The sequence below is a fragment of the Plectrocnemia conspersa genome, unplaced genomic scaffold (assembly GCF_051122295.1).
Source record: "Plectrocnemia conspersa isolate PC_06_02 unplaced genomic scaffold, ASM5112229v1 ptg000007l, whole genome shotgun sequence".
Classification (NCBI taxonomy): Eukaryota; Metazoa; Arthropoda; class Insecta; order Trichoptera; family Polycentropodidae; genus Plectrocnemia; species Plectrocnemia conspersa.
The window spans coordinates 1,954,291-1,972,726 of NW_028277171.1; the positions used below are offsets into that span (position 1 = coordinate 1,954,291).

At 29.3% G+C, this 18,436-nt stretch overlaps 1 protein-coding gene across 1 annotated transcript in view; it reads right to left on the reverse strand.

Moving 5' to 3' along the window:
• The window catches only part of LOC148233623 (G protein-coupled receptor Mth2-like), a 28,472-nt gene extending 14,500 nt beyond the window's left edge, over positions 1–13,972 (reverse strand). Inside the window, exons 1-3 of the mRNA XM_088188922.1 lie at positions 13,003–13,972; positions 9,371–9,627; positions 3,031–3,214 (exon numbers count right to left, since the gene is read on the reverse strand). Of these exons, the coding sequence (XP_088045048.1) occupies positions 3,031–3,214; positions 9,371–9,627; positions 13,003–13,840 (1,279 nt within the window). The 5' untranslated portion in view covers positions 13,841–13,972. The remainder of the gene's footprint in view (positions 1–3,030; positions 3,215–9,370; positions 9,628–13,002) is intronic.
• Positions 13,973–18,436: the final 4,464 nt, after the last annotated feature.

An 18,436-nucleotide genomic window follows, 5' to 3' on the forward strand; every position in this document is an offset into this window, starting at 1 on the left:
CACACCTTGTTTCCATGCCTTCCTGATATTTTACTTCTTTGAATATCCTGTCTTATCTGGTAACTCTTAAATCGACATCTCTGGATTGGCTTACATATCTGCAGCTATGCGGTAGCATCGATGATTTTTTGTGACCTACTTTTAGGCTTGTCTTCCAATCAAAAACTTTCAGATTTAAATCTCTTGAACCATTTTTTTTAACTTGACGAACATAGACGACACAAATGTATTTGGTTGCTTTGGTTGTAATATTCATACAGCATACAAGTGCGTAAAAGCACTTTACTCGGAACGAAATCTTCTAAATTGAAACTTGCAGTTTTTGTTATGATCGTAATACACTCCCCAGATGTTAATCCAAACACTACCGAAAGAAAGACATGCGACCCGAACAACAAATAAGTCACAACTAACCGTCAAAGTTATTCAGTATAAAAACATGCTTTCTTTTGGGTACCCCTAATTTATTGCCCATTATGATGCATTAGGGAAAGATTTGTAATAAAAATAAATCACACAAAACTTGCTATAAAATTATGTCACTAATGCTTGTAATTTTATTCAATTAATTTATTTTAATAGTTTGCAAAAACAATTATCACTTCTCAGTCGAAAGTTGCTGAGCAAAGTCCGTTAGCTACTTGAAAAAATGCTTTATTAAGTAGACGCTACGCCGAAAATGCATGAATTGTATCCCAATTCTCATATTAAAAAGGTACTAGGATATGAACCGTACTCTCTCTTGTAGAGATGCCGCAAAAAATTGCTTTGAATTCTCTTTAGTGTATTAGATATTATCGAAAATAAAACTTTTTATCTGTAAAGATGATTTACTGTCATTTTTTATAAACAGTACATGATAAATTATATAAATTAAATGCCAATAGATAAGGGCAATAGTGAAACGTAACATTTTCAAGCAGGGCCGACCCGAGGGGCAGGCAGTACAGGCGATCGCCTGGGGCGCTAGATCTTGTGGGGCGCCGAGATACCAAATAAAGGAGCAATTTTAACTTAAAATTATCAAACAATATTGTTAAAGAATATAATCTGATATTAGATTATTTAACCCGTAAAAAATCGCGACGAAAATAAAAGTACAAATTCTTAAATACCCACAATCGCAAAAAAGAGTATGGTGTCAAATATAATATTAAATTACCTCAATTTGAATTATATTTTTGCGGTCATGTAATGAGTTATTAAAGTATTAATAGAGGGGGGGGCAAATTTAGTTTTTGCCTGAGGCGCCAAATAACCTAGGGCCGGCCCTGTTTTCAAGTAATAAATAATTAAATTAAGCAATTTAATGATCTTTTGCATAAAATGGTTGTTTCTGTAAATAAAATACGATTTTACCATTTTACTTTACAAGTATCATGTACTGAGAAATTTATAATATTTCCTTGAATACTGGTAATTGATACGAAACAAATTGGTACATACGAGTAGAACATTCTGAAGTTAGTCGCGAGAGTAATAATATATATTTTAGTAGTTTTAAATTGAGCTAAATGGATTTTTAAATTATTTTAATATATATCTACATATACGTATGATTACTGTTTTTTTATTTGCTTTCCAGTAGTTGCAAATTATTGCACTATTCCACATTTTAGAATTTGGAATAGTGCAATTTAGAAAAAAATATTTTTGCATACTTTGTGCGAATCATTTATTCTGAAAGTATTTAAAACTAACTCTCTAAATGAGCTAAAAAGTTATATCATCTAGATTTTTAAGAAAATACGATTTAAAGAAACGTAATCATGGTTTTAACATCTATTAAAAAATGATCAAAATACGTGTTTTTAATCTTGCTTCAAAAAAAATGAAAATACAACATAAAAATTATAATTTTTTTTTAATTAATTTAAAGTAGCTTTATGATTCTAAGTGAAAAAAAGTATATAGTAAATATTTTTTACTATCTTAGGAGTATAATGGCCTTCGAGTATAAAGCTATATACACATTTTAATAAACATTAATTAAATTTTAAATATGCATACAATTTTCATCAAACATCGTTTGTGCAAATATGTATGTAAAGAGAATAGGATACAACCTTGTAACTTGATTTCCTATTGAATGATTTTTATTATATAATAGTATTATAAATACAGAGATGGAAATATATATAAAGAAGATCCTCATATAATAGCAGAAAAAATGAATACACTGAAAGTATAAATGAGATATAAGTGAATTAAATACCTCTGTTTAATAATTTAATACAACACAATAATGAAACATTGAATGTAAAATTGAGTGAATTTAAATAAGTATCTTTAGAATAAATTTAGAACATAATTTCTAAATTAAAAAAAATAATTATTTAGCAAATAAAGCACTCTCCGAAGGAGAAATACCTGATAATTTAAAGATTGCTACTATTATACCTATACCTAAATCCTTAAAAATCTTTTTTGAAATCATAACTTTTCGTTACACAGCCTTATATAGAAAAATGTTTTTTTAATGAAAAAATCAAATCTCTTACGTTTATGAGTAGTAAATCATGCATAATTAATGGCTTTTCATTTATAAAATAACAGTATTGAAAAAATATAAAATGTAGGTATTGACAGAAAACTTTTGAAGAAGGTGATTATATAAAAAAAAAATTATCGTAACGTAATAAATCGGCTTAACGCAACTGAGAATCTCCTGTTTTTAATTTATTTATTTGTAAACAGATATTTTCACTAATCATGGCGAATATCAAATTAAAGTTTAAATCGGTTTAATGAGCTTATCTTAAATGGATTCTCCCGCAATGTCCTGGTGCTAGGGTTTAATCAGTGTTTAGAATAGTACATTGGTGCGTATGTGTTTTTGTGCGTACGTATAAAGGATATACGCAAATTAACATAAACCCAAAGTTTTCATCATCCGAGTGTATCACTAGGATTAGACGACAAGAAGTTTAAACTGAGGAGAGTCAATGGAAAACTTTTTAGAGCCTCTGACATATGTGGGTGCGCTCACATGAATTTCAATTAAGAAATGTGCGATATTTGAAAACTCACCCAAAGATTTGCATAGAAGGTGCGATGTTACATTGCCCAACTGAGGTCTGGCCAGGCAAGAGTAGGCGATCAGCATTGAAGTCACGTGGCACATCAATGTCTTTCCGTGAAGATTCCGGAGCTGCGGCAGAAGAGCGTAGACCAGAAGAGTCATCGCCAAGAATGCGCACGAAATGTATAAGCCCTGCAAGAAAAAAATTGTTACTACTCTTATTATATTTCACAATAAAAATCATTGTATTAAATATAACATACACATACACTAGCATCATACAAGTTATTAATTAAAACTTATTCAGGGCCTGATACCTGAATATAATGGTATCGAAATTCCGACGAATCTATTAGCTTTCTAAACTTACTCACACTAATTGCTTCTCGGAAAAGAGATTATCGGGGTAATAGTTGAAAACAATTTCTTACTTTTCCCATATCTACATACCCATTAAGTTCTGACTAAATTTTCAAAAAGCATTTTTAATTACATGTATCTTCTAGCCATTAACCCATTGTCTTCGGCGGTAAATATTATTGTACAGGATCAATTTCTACTCATCGGTAACAAGTGATTATTATTTCAATCTAATGAGGTGAGACGTAAGAATATCCATATGTTGTTATCCGTTGGGCTCATGCAATTCTCGAGTATTTTAGATTAGAGATTAGGTCTTCTTAGATTAGAAACCATATCAATATTTGACCGTTGAATGGATTTACTGGAGTTGCTCCACTAATTCTTGACACAAAATCATCAAACACCCAGGAAAGTCCTTCCTCTGCTTTATCCTCAGATCAATTGTTCCCAGAACGGAAACGTTGTAAACTATTTATCCTTGACTCACAGTTTATGTTGCATTAGTGTACTTAAGAAACTATCAAAGCAAAACATGTCTTACATGAAGACATTTCTATGTTGAGTGGTTAACGATTGACGACAAATTCTTGAAGCAATATTAAAAATATCAATTAACATGGCTTAATAAAAAATTCTTTTATATGAAAAAAAATGGTCTTTACTATAATAAGTCAATTTTAATAAATTCGTTTCATTTTGAAAACGGTCTAAGTCATTTCAACCTTAAATTTGTATGTCAAAATAAATTATAAATCTAGCAGATTATATAAATTTGAAAATATTGTGTTGCGTGATATAAAAATATTTTTTAATCAATTCAAACGCAAACAAAAAGAAACATGACTTAGTTCACTTTCATAATTATGGGCTCATACATAAATAATGTGGCATTATTTTTGTTTCTGATATGCGTAAATAGTAATATTATAATTTCTTCTAAAAACAATCGGACCCAAAAATAATACTGACTTTCATGTCAGTTTATTTTTGTTTCAAGAGAAAGATGTTTGTTTTTATTTGATTTTTGTGCAACAGTTTGTATATATTAGTTATACGTGAAATTGTTTTTAATAGTACATAGTCTTCAATGTGTAAATTCTGTATTCCGAATATTGAGCTAGACCTAAGAATGTGAAGAAAAAATAAAAATATGTGCTCGGCCTTCTCTTGAATTCGAGTTCAAGCAAACTCAGAGTCCAAGTTGAAGACCTCTTTGAAGTTCGTAATGAAATGGTAGTTCCAGTGGAAGTGTTAGTGAAATTTATATTTATATCAATGGCTCATTCAGAAGCAGATTTTGTTTTTGCCCTCTTTTTATGAAATGGCCAATTACAAATACTCGAGGGTGTACCGTTTATTTTCTAGTTAGAAGATTTGTAGCTGTCAAATATTTTTATAAGTGTACAGTCATTAAATATAGAGCAAGTGAAGCTTCCCGTATTTAAATACATTGCCATGACTCTCTCCATGGAAAAATTTGAATTCTGTCCCTTTCGGTGGGACGGCCAATTTCAAAAAAATGGCAGATATGTGCATTTAAATAAATACTTTGTACAGTAAAACGAACTTTTTGTGCATTATCTACTCGCTCACACCTAATCTGTTCAACAGTAATTGCACAAATAAATATTTTTATGGAACAAATATTTTATATATTGCTCACTTGAACTGTCTTTGTCTTCTTATCATATTTGTCCCTTATTAGTAACAAAATATTCTCAAGAGGGAGTATATGAAAATATCTCTAACGACTTTTGCAAAACTCAAATCACAAAAAAATTCGGTCATTCCCGAAGTGAAAATTGAAGTAAAAGACGGTGTCTTTTAAGTAAAAGTATTTGCTGATCTGTTCAATAGTTAATCTAAATCCTATTTATTTTTATTTAAGTCCCATTACTACTCACCCGCATAGCCATTAATCAAGATCGGTCATCTCTAGGACCACGCCCGTCATCGTCAATTAATTTGCCCTGGGTCTCATTAGTGAGACCCACAAAACGGCTCTGTGTCATGACATTGCGCCGTAACCCGATATGCAATGGGGATTAATCAGCGTTTTACCGATTGATAAACATAATCAAGAGACACGATTACGTTACATTGATAATTAATTACCCCGGCCCGAGTGCTTTTTTTAATTTGTCGCCAATTTAGGGCGCGCCTTTAGACATAAAATCATAGCTACGATATGTCATAACAATTTTTTAATGAAAAAGCCGTTGACAGACACTAATAGATCGTCCCGGGACGTTTACCTAGTTCTCGACTTACGTTAATAATCTATTATTACGTAGGCGAATTTTTGCGTAAGTCGAGGACGTTCGACCTCGCCTACGCACAATAATCACTCAACGTTGCTTATGGCCTAATTAACTAATATACTATACCCAATCATGTCACACTAAATCGATGCTAGCTTATTATACTATTATATATATAAAAATCAAAATTTAAAATAAAATAAATATGTGGTGTGACAAAATAGTTGGACCACTCGAACACTTTGTAAGCAACTAACATAGGAAATAAATATTGGGCGTTAAAATATTTAAAGCTCGTTACTAGGCGATGATTTTTAACAAAAAAATAATGAATATATGAACACCTTAAAGTTTGGGGATACGATTCAGTTACAAATAAATATTCAGTGTGCCGCAATTTGTGGTTCAGTTAATACATTCTGATATATTAATTATATTTGCTAATCTCTTTCTAAACTATCACTTACATCATAGTTGTTATTAAATGTTTTTGTATTAAATCAAAATAGTGATTTTTATAAAATAGCCCAAAGAAAATATATTGCTGCGGAAATGAAAATTGCTATTTATACTTTACTTGGTGAACAAACTCAATCAGTGCTGCCTTATCAATCAGTGATGAGAATAAAAAAATGTTGTGAACAAAAATACATAAATAGTCTAACTAATTTTGGTTTGAACAGGAAATAGACGTTTCTCTTCTGTCAAATTGAGTTTAAATGATATTTTAGAGCAGCAGCAGTTCAATTATATTTTCGCTGGTAGAAATATATATCTACTGGTGAAAATTTACTTGGAGTTCACTAGTTAAAATATAACTTTACCAAAAAATGCAAATTCATCGTAAGATGTATATATCGCATGTAAGTAAATAATGATAAGTATTCAAATGTATATATTACTATTACTATGTATGGAAAAGTTGAAATCATTTAATTTTACTAGCATCTGCCAGATTAATTATATTCTCACTGGTAAAAATATATATTATCTACCGATGAAAATGTATTTCGATATAATTTCACTGAAAAATACTTTCGGGGTAGATTCAAGACTGTTTTTTTAGATTTTCTTCGAATCAGGGACGTCATTTCAACTATTTTTAATAAAATTTAATTTTATTAAGATTTATTGTATTTAATTAAATGACAACCATTTTTTACAAGTAAATTCAGGGGGAGGGGGTAAATCAATTTTTTTTTATTTATGAGAACTAAAATTTGAATGCATTATTTAACTATACAATACTATTTTAACATTAAATCTAGATTTTAAAAAAATATTCAATTTTTGGAGTCACTGAAACACTGAATTAAAATTTAAAGTTAAAATGAATTATGTTAAATCATAAGAGTTTCACTGTGTACCACAGATGTCAAAGTTAGTACTATAATTGTTTATAGTATACATATAATAATAATATAAGAGAATTATAAAAAAAAAGTGATAAAGATAAATAAAATATAAATATAAAGAAAATTGATGAAAATCGTAATTATAAGAAAAATTTTAAATATATCTATTTCCAGACGATACATTAATATATCGGTGATAGTTATAACACATTCGGCAATGCCAAAGATTTCTCTTACTAATTCGATTTTGCGATTTTATATTGCTAGGGGAAGAGTATTGTATAGACAGATTTATTTGATTAGCTACGAGCTAGGTACTTTGCAGGACCGCGCCTACCAAACGTCCGTTGCTTGTAGGGAGTATTTGTCTACGTATCAAAAATAGTAGGAGTTGAATTAAATGTAAAGGTTAAGGTGACAACAGCATAATAAAGTAATAATCTAATTTCTAGAATAACTAATTAAAAATATGTTATACCAAATGTTAAAGCAAAAATTAAAATGCCATCTAAGTGAAACAAATTGACCAACATTTTGTACCTAATATATTATGTATTATAATAATGACACTATTTTACTACTCTATTATATATATATATATATATATATATACATTGTTTCAAAGATCTTTGTAAAACTAACATCACTGTTTCAATTACAATTTGTTTTTCTGTTTATTTGCTTCCATTCTTTATTTAATATGATGTTTCTAACCTTCGGGGGTTCCTCAAGAGTCTAATCTAGACCTACTGCTCTTAATTTTATTTATAAATGACATAAATACGGCATGTGTGTATTTGTGTATTATTTTTAATCATCTTACTTATATTTTTTATGTATTGAAATAATTCAATCTATAAATATGATCATAAATATACCCTGATTGCTCTGTGATTAAAATGTCATTTCTATTCACACTTTCTTAATGACACGATCACAAATTTTTCACAAAGTGTTTTGGTTACTCTTATTTTGTATTTAATTATATATTTGTAAGTATAAGTCTTGCTAAAATAAAAATAATATTCCGACAAAAATATTTATTTGCGGTCAATTGTCCCTGCGATGAATTTTCCACGCGATAAATCGCCCCTGCCATGAATTTTCCAAACACTTTCACCTTATAGTGCCGTTATTTCCTTTTCTCATATATGAAGACTGAACCTTATGCTATAAAATTGTATAGTAATAATTACATACAGATTGAGGATCAAAAGTTGGAGCTGAATCCAGACATATCCGGACGTTTTTATTTATCACATATATATTTCCAAAAAATGTAATATGGCAACTTAAAAAATTGTGAGCACAATACCATGATAAAAGAAGCCTCTGGAGATTTATAAAAAATAGTATTTTATGAGATAAGTATCGCTTTATTGTCTAAGATCGAAATTGAACTATAAGATACAACGCCTCTGGAGATTTCTTACAAAAAATAATTTCTTAAAATATATAGTATCCTCGCCCCCATATTGTCCAAAAATATAGCAAGATATTTACTCATAACCTCGACTATCTTCTGATGAAAGACGTCATGTTTATGAGAAAGCCAAAAAGAGATTTTTAAAGACGTGTCTAAAGTACTTAGAAACCGTATATTTTATATTTTCAATTTTTGTAGAAAAATGTGAATTTATTCAATTTATTTTGAAATGTATCATCAATATTATTTGTAATATATATGGAACATAAAAATGTACTATTTTTTCATTAATGTACATCCGATTCGCTTAATAATGAAATTATCCGGCCACGTGTGAAAATTATTGTGGCACATGGAATGTAATGGGTCGAATGAAAAACTTACTTAGCGTCAAATATGTACCACTTAATAATACATTTACAAGATCTAGTGTTACACAATAAACGTAGTTTTTAATTGCGTTTAATTAATTAACTTCCTGTGTATACATAAAAAATAAACAAAAGGTACAAATATTATTACAAAAATATGTTTTTTATTATAACCAAATTTATATTAATATAAGGGAATTTTTTTATCAAAGCGGTTGATAATAATTTTACTAATAAGCAATATTAATATATCAGCTCTTTTTATTATCATTTCAAGTATCAATGTCAAGCGTTCTATAAATATTGATCAGTATAACGATGTAATAATAATCATGAGGGCTAGGGTCTTTTGCAGTGATTTGGATTTTTTATTGGATTTTATGTACACTTTGCACTTTCAGAATCAACATACGATACGATTACATACTAAAATACAAAAATATAAAATAGTAATGGCGAGACCGCATATTTGAGGACAGACATAAATAGACTATTGAAAAAAAACGCATGTGTTTTATAAGAATCGGAACCGGTTTTGAAGCAAGGAATAAAAATATAATAAAAAAACTTACTATTCCAAAGTAGTGCAACTTCTGCTCCCTCATATCGTCCTCTTCTTTGGGAAAGCAGACGAACCGATACAATTTGTCTGGCTTTATGCGACTCTTCTTCTCCACCATTTCGACGCAGTAATCATCTAATAGAGGCGAAGGCATGAAAGGTACCAGCATTTTTCCTGTCACTACATCGAAGTAGCTGTCGTCGTCCCTGTCGTTAGGATTCAGCGGATATTTGTTGCAACTCATGCCATATCTGTATCCTACCGTGCCTGGAAACCGAGACATTAATTTATGAGTTGTAATTATAGCAATGATAATTAGTCATGTAACTATGATATATTTCAACGCGCGTAGAAACACCCACCTGTTGTATGTTTTATCACTAAAATAACTCATATTTAAAAATATATAACACTAGTATAAATAAATTAACAACTACTTTATAAATAACTCGATTTACAATTAACACTTTGGTTGCCGAATTTTTTTAGAATTATATCTAAATATCGTTAAAAATATCGGGAAAAAATATTTTACCCTAAAGGAATTGCCCTACAGCCAATTAAAAACGTATCTGATTTTTATTTAATTAAAAGTATCATTATTATTGATTATATTGTAATGTTTCATATCCTAAAAAAAATCGCGCCACAAATAAGCTTCGTCTAAAAAGCCTCACAAAATAGCCGGTTTGAACTATTTTCTTATTTATCTGGGCTATTCTGAAGAGTCAAAGAAGTACCTGATTTTATAAAATACAACAATAATTAATTTCAAACAGTATCTCGATTTGTATATATAGAATTAAACGCTTAATTCAACAGTAGCATTAGTTTATTTAATTAATGTTTCAATATTTAAGTAGCGCATAATCTGAAATATATGGTCAAATAATTAGTATAATAGAAATTTAATAATGCGTAGTAGTCACTTCATTGACTAAGTTTTAACTTCTTTAACTGAATAATGTATCTAAATTATATTAAGCTCTACGAACATCTAAAAGCTTTTATGCTTCCAGCTTTGCCCATTTATTGTTCACAGTTATATCGTATACCTTAACATTTTCCTATATACGACACATTTTTTAATTATTTTCGTCCACTAACATATACATATATTTATGAAATCAGCATTCATCCCTCGAATCATTTTAATAGTTGTCCTTTTAACTAATTTATTTATAGATAAATAATATAATAAGGCAACGCAAAAATAAAATATAAATCACTTGAAGCAAAAAATCTAATCGCTAAAAATGAATGAGATTCTAAAAATGTATACATTATCTTAAACCAACATAATAGTCAATAATTAATATCTGAAAAATCTGGGCTCAAATTATATATGAATAGTAGTACTTTTCAATTTTTAACGTATCTGGAAGATCAAAATTAACAATTTAAATATAACTTTATTTTCGATCAAACATCACAGCTGGGGTTTTCTTAGATTTTCATTATCTCACGGATGAGTAAGTACAATTAAATCGAGCTAGATCGTGCATAGTGACATTTATTGATTGTAAGTTATAATATTATTTTATAAATAATATGATTTACCCCGTTGTAACGCATTGGGTTACCGTCTGTTATATTGCAAACTCGTGCTTTATTAAAGTATTATGTGACGCGTAGTATATACAATATTTATTTAATTAAAATTAAATTTTTTGGTTCATTAAAATCTATTATTTTATTTATAAAAATGTAATTAAAAATACACGACAGTATCTAATAGACAAAAAATATTGATACAACTTAAATCAGCTTGTAATTTTACATATATCTAATTATTTTATATTTGTGGCAGAAAGTAAAAACTTTCTATATATATTGTCACTTTAAATCAGTGTAAATACATATAAATATAATTATATTTATTTTATTATAAGTATGAATTATGAACATGTAATGCACATATGTTTGAACTCTGAAAAGTACATAAATCCTGGATTTATGAATAATTCCTATTTTTATATATATTTTCGGGGATTAACTATATGTTTAGAAGATATATATACGCCATATAAAAATGAATATGCAATTAAAAAGTTTCAGAGTGAAGATAAAAAAAACAATTAGTTTAAATGTTTCTTAGGTGACTCAGTGTGTTTCTTCCGCACAATAAGTCGTAAGAGCAAAAGCTGGTGCAAAACCCGATTTTATAAAAGATTATTAAAAGCAAAAGAAACTTTTGTCAAAGTAATTCTACGCATTTCATTTAGAGCTAATGCAAGTAAAACATCAAGTTTAAAGGCTTATTATGAAGTAACTCCTGAAAGATAAACATAAAATTATAACTAATCAATTAAAATTTTAAATTTTACAAAGTAATATTTTAATAAAATATTTTTATGAATTAAAAACTTGACATAAATATATATTGCGCCATATTTTACGAGAGCACTACAAAAGTAAACATGATATTTTAAAACCTGTCTAGTAACACCTTAGTCATTGTTTGACTAGAATGATTTGAATGATATATTTTTGTGTGGTTTGGCATCACTCATCGCATCTGGTTATTTTTAATAAATCATAAAAACTCAATCTTGTTTTTCCCTTTCAAGAAATTTACTGACTCAATTAGTGAAACATAAAAAAATGGGTCAATGCATTATACCGATCCCTAAATTTAGATTAAATTTCAGATAGTTCACAAATATATTAATATTTTAAATGGGTGAATTTCATAAAAATATATTTAATTATCATTTTAATCATCTGTTGTTATTTATTTGGGAACAAATGTTTAACTTCTCCCCTCAAGGAATAGACAGTGGTTTCTCTTCTAATACCATCTTTAATATTTGTTACGTAGAAGATAAAATCAATATAATTAATATTTCGCTGGTCCTTCGATCCATGATGAGATTACCTACCGCTGACTTATCCTCGACTGAAGAAGCTAAACACAATCTTTATATTTAAAATTAAAATTCAATATTCTAAGCTAACATATTTTCCCTGTTTTACACGATGACTGTTTTATTTTTAATTGTATTGTCATATAAATATATTTTCTGAGTTTGTTAGCCAGTCTGATTTCGTTTAAAAATGGCGTATGTATTTAATAGATAGTAAATAAATAAATAAATAATTTCAAATTTTAATGTACAGTTTTTTATGTTCACCGTAAACGTACTTATAGAATACATACAAATTATTTTTACTGCTCACAAATAATATTAAAAAAAAAACATATTGATTCCCAGTATTACGATATCGATCAAGGTGGCAAAACTCAAACCAAAACATGAATTGTAAACATTGTAACTTTATACATGCTTCGTATCGACAATCTAAACATTTGATCAATTATAAAAATAAGCAGTTTTACAAGTAACTATTTATATCTAAAAATTGCGTCAATAGTTGCAAGGGATTTCCTAGTCGTCATAAGTATGACACTTCAAAACACCTTATATAAACACTGTCTTATCTGTTTGTTTGATATGAGACAGTTGCGAAACATAAGAAATGCGTTAATTTATTCTCTAAAGATGTTTCGGACGCATTCTATTTCTACTCGCGGCCTAAACTTTAAGATAATGCGTGGCGTATTTGACCAAGGAACTGAATATCTCACGCTCGCGAAGTTTGAATGGCGGTTGAATTCATATTTACATAAGATAAACTCACCTGGTGTGTGTACAGGAACCGGCGACGAATAGTTAGAGATATCGTGAAATGAAATCGGGTAACTGATGATCGTAGGGAGGCATTCGGGTCTAGTTCCGTTCGCTGAGTATCTGTAGGTATGTCCATCTGGACAACACTTGTTCAAGCACGGTCCTTTGTCGCAGGAACTACTGCAACCCCGAGCCACCAGAGCTCCTTGAAGAGACTCGTCCAAGCAGAAACTACCAGGTTTCAGCACGATCTCCTTGTTGGGTTTGATCAAAGTCAGGACATCTTCGGTCAGATCGAATTCATATTCCGAATTGGAATAATGATATACTATTTGCGATTTACAGGTTAGTCCATAGTTTACATTGAGCAATGCCGTTTCTCCTCCTGAGAAGTTTCGGAATACGCCTATTAGGGCAGTGTCGTTGTAATATGAACATCCGAACCCTTTCAAATCATAAACGGCTCCTTCGCCGCAACATTTAGAAACTGTTCTCATGGCTAACACTTCTGATGTGTATTGATTTTTGCACGTCAATAAAACTGGTTTTTGCTCGTCTATCAATTTGTCTATACAGTACTCTCGAGGGATACGATTCGAAAATGTAAGTTCAACTTCTATTAAAGAATCATTACTGCACGATCTGGGAAATCCATATGTGACATTCGCATATTTTGGATCTTGAACTAAATATGCATTGAATTCTTCTTCGTTGATTTTGCATCCATAAGAAGACGATTCTTTGTAAATAACTTCTCCGTCTTGACAGCATCTGTTGATGGTTCTTCCCGCGCTGCATCCGCAAACGATCAGGCAGATGAAGAACAGGCTATCAAAACACCGAGACATTTTGATTATTATATTCACATCTTGGTTTACACTAAAGATGATTGGAGTTGTTTGTATTTGGGGCGGCGAAAGAAGAGTAACGTTTGCTATTTCTGAAGCGGACCGAACAGAACCGACCGAATTGCGAGATAGCCGACCGAAAAATGAAACAGGCGGATGTTTTTATCGAGTGGGGGAATGTCAGTTCCCCTTCTCTGCGTAACCTTTGAAGATAAGAAAATTGTAATTATTCCAATTTAGATTTTATAACATCAATTAACGCAAAAAATAATGATTGTACTCAACCGATGATGAAATTCAACGTCAGGGTTGAAACATTATAAAATCAAAAAAAAATTAAGTAATACAGAAAATATAATATTATCGATTATTAGCAATATTCTGTGAATTTAATCTATCGTTTAAGTTTACACAGTAATATCAATGTTGTAAAATTATTTATAACACTTGCTAAATAAACCATAAATAAGCAAATAAAAGAAACTAATTATTACATTTCATATCGTGTAGCCAGTGGCGTAGCTATGGGGTGGCAGAGGGGGCGGGCCCCAGGCGGCACTTGCTTGGGGCGGCATATTCGCGATGGGATCGTCTAGTGTGGTTCTTAGCCCTGAATGCACTAAAACATATATAAATCCACAAATAACAAGAGTTTAATATTAACCAATTTATTATTTTAAGAAAAGTTTATTTTATGACCATGCAAAAAGTGTATTGGGGGGGGGGCAATTTTAAGGATCGCCCTGGGCGGCACATACCCTAGCTACGCCACTGCGTGTAGCACTTTTTGCAATATAGTTTATTTAGCAAAAATATAAAATCCAATTAAAAATAATAAAAATAATTAAATATCCAACTACAAATATCTACATATATTACAATTACATTGTACCACAAGAGTTATGCAACAGAGAGAAAATAATTCATTATATACAAAAATGTATAATACATAGATATTATTTATCTTTATATAAGGTTTCGCTATTTTAGTAGATTTTATTTCTGGAGATTTACAACCATCATTTTGCCATTATTTTCATTGTTAAAATAAATTTAATATTTTGCATTTTTATCAATGAATATAATCTTATCTTATGCGTAATTTTAAAATTAATTTTTGGGCTCAAGATTATAATTATGAATTTTTAAATTATAAAAAGTATTTAAGTTTTCAAATATCAGTTATTTTCAACTATTTGAATATCAAATAGCAAAGGATTAAATATTGAAATATATTCGTAAAGTTATAAGTCGAAAAATAGAGTTTAAATAATGAATAAATGTTCATATATACACATTTCTATGCTAGCATTTAAAAGTATCAAGTTTTATTTAAACTATGTCTAGTGCCGAAAATACTCATCAGATTCTGTTTACCTGTGGCACTAGCGAACGCTTATCCCACTACCGTAAACATCGCAAATGTTTTTAACTCCAGTTGTTACATTGATTTCTTGTAATATTTATACAAGATGCAACTTTACAAAAATGTAATTAAAAATAATATAATGACATAGCTAATTTTAATATGGGAAAAATAGATATTTAATCAATATTCATTTGTTTATTTACATGAATATTAAAAATACATAAAAAATAACAAATAATTACCAAGTGTAGTCAAGACAGTTTTCCTAATTCGTCATAATGATCTATAAAAAATAAAAAATATATTATTACATAAAAATCAAATTACAAAAAAATGCATACATAAGAGAAAAATGTACATAAGAAATAAAAATAAATTACCTATAGAAAATTTTGCTGTAGCAAACTGGTCGATTACGTCATATTTAAATGTGAATAATTAAAACTATGATTTTATATGCGAATTAAATTTAAATTATGCCTCAAAAATTTCACATCCCGTTATGGAGCCCCTCCTAATCTGGTACCCGATGACTTATGCCCCCTCTAAGCTAACTACGTCTCAACAAAATCACGAGACCCTTGGAGATCTACTAGACGACTTGGAGACTGCGAGAATAATCACGTATGTATATACAATACATGCAAAAATTATATGGTAAATATAATATACTCTTATACTTAAAAAAATATTTTATCATACATATCAAAGTTGTAAAACATATTTTAGTAGTATATTAAAACCTATCATCAAATTTTATTTATAAATCAGTTTTGAATATTGAATTAAACCGTTTTTTTTATTAAGTCAACCATATTTTTAAAACAAATCTTTGTGAAAAAAACTGCAAAAGATCGAATATTTTCTCGCTGCGCGATTAAAGATACAAGTTTTAAGTAAAAGTTTGTGAAAAATAAAAAATATCCAAATACAAATGTAGTGGTAATACAGGTCGCATTACCACTACATTTATATCTTGAGAACTTGAGAATGAAGGTCAACAGGAAAAAATGTTATCTGGCTGAAAAATAGATATTCCGAATAAAAAAAGATTTATATATTCTCGGCATTTTACGATCAGTCAATCACAGATTTGTTTGAAAATATAGAAATAATAGTAGAAATTTAAAATACACGCAAATCGCGTCATCCTACGATTTAAAGTTACTGTAAATAAAATTCATATGCATTTTTATTTAGCGTTTTAGTAGTTCACTAATGCATAGAATTTAAATAACAAATAGATAGTAAAGAAACGTAATTTAAAAGTACGTATTATTGCGATTATTGTTTTCTGAAATTGCTCTAACTGAAAAATTATCACAAATAATTGAAAAGCTTATAAAAAAGTAGAGAATTACTAATGTTTAACATATAAATTAAATAGTTAAACTGATAATTTTTCATATTTTGACAAAAATATAGCATAAGTTTTAATATTTTAGCGACATCTATGACCAATAAGCATCTCTCAAAAAATTATGAGTTTAGCATTGAAAATTAATAAGAAATAGCATATTGAAAATTACTAATAAATTACATATTATAAAAAATATTTTCTCGATAGATTGAGACTGATATTTCGATGTAGTATTTTTTTATATTACCATTTCTAGAGGCTTCTGCTAACAGTTATTACTAAATGAGCTACTGGTTTACAACACATTGAATTTAAAATGAAAACTAACTGAAGCCACTGCGCTCCATGGCGAGAAAGCCACATATTTATCCAATTCCCACAAAAACTCTGTAAACCCCTTTCTTTATAAACTTTGAGACGTGTATAATGATCTTGCAACGATTAAATAAGCATTGTTTGATTTATCCTAATAACTTTTACAAAGAGTTGGATTTAGAAATGGAGCTAAAAACTAATGCGATTGGCTTTATTTAATTTTGTCATTTCTCCAATTCATCTAAGCTTCCTAGAAAGACCATTGCAAAAGTTGTAAAATTATATCTATTAACTCATTCACCAATCTACATATTACTACTCACGACTCAAGACAACAATTTTAATTCGCCGCCCGGTAGTGAGACCTACATTTTTGCTATTGATGTCTTGCAGCGACTAGCTGCAAAAGTCACGTGACTATGCCACCAATCTTAACATAACAATCTAAATCTATTAGTTATTAAAATAGTGTTGTAATCAGTGCTTTTTGTAAGAAAGTGTGGCAGAACTCATATCTTATTAATCTTTTATTCAAAAATTATTAAAGATAAAAAGTATTTAAGGCAAATGTTATAGCAAATGTTCTAAATTTTGTCCAGTTCTTGTCCAACAAATCTTCTCAGCTCCTCTCCTTGCTGTTAGTATTTTATGACTGAATGTTGTCCTTTAAATAACCACAGATCAACATACTTTGAAGTAACAAAAAGTCTCAGATGTAGACCGACAAGTTTGATATGCAAAAATGCTAAAATTGCTTATCTTTTACAAAACTCTTAAAGGTGGCAATGAGATTCATCTACTTACATGCTTACATTCACTTGAAGAAATGGAAATGATATAAGTCCGTATCAAATGCAACAATTTTCTGAATCTTTTCCAAAATGTATTCACAAATCATATCCATGAATTTAGTTGTAGTCTGATTGACAAGTTTCTAATAAACACTTCACTAAAAAGTCTGTATCAAACACAACAATTTTCTGAATGTCTTTTTGAAAATGTATTCAGGGAATCCACGAATCATTTCCAATAATTTAGTTGCAGTCTAATTGACTAGTTTCTAATATACACTTCTCTAAATATCAGTTGAGTATTAACATCTTTAGGCTAATGTTTTTGATGAAGTTTACATGAGACCAATAGGCCAACTTACCGTCTTTGCTATTAAGCAATCTTTTTATCATTGACCCTTTTAATTTTGTATAAAATGTATTAGGGTCAATGTGAGGATCATTTTTTTAATCTTTTTGGTGAAGTACAATCATAATAGAGCCCAAAGTTCTACCTTCTTTCTTCAAAAATATGTACTAATATTTTTATTTTCTCATTTGCCTTGTACAGGTCCATGTTGTGCTCCTATTGGTCCAAACTTAATTCTGAGAGCATCACATCAAATAAAAACCCTAAACAAAGTTACTTTTAAAACTTGAAACGCTGTGCCGGTTCGTACTATGACAAAAAAGCACTGGTTGTTACTAGTAATTCGATCAAATATTTATATAAACCGCTTTTAATTATTTAAAACATCATCATTACATGTTAAACAACCACC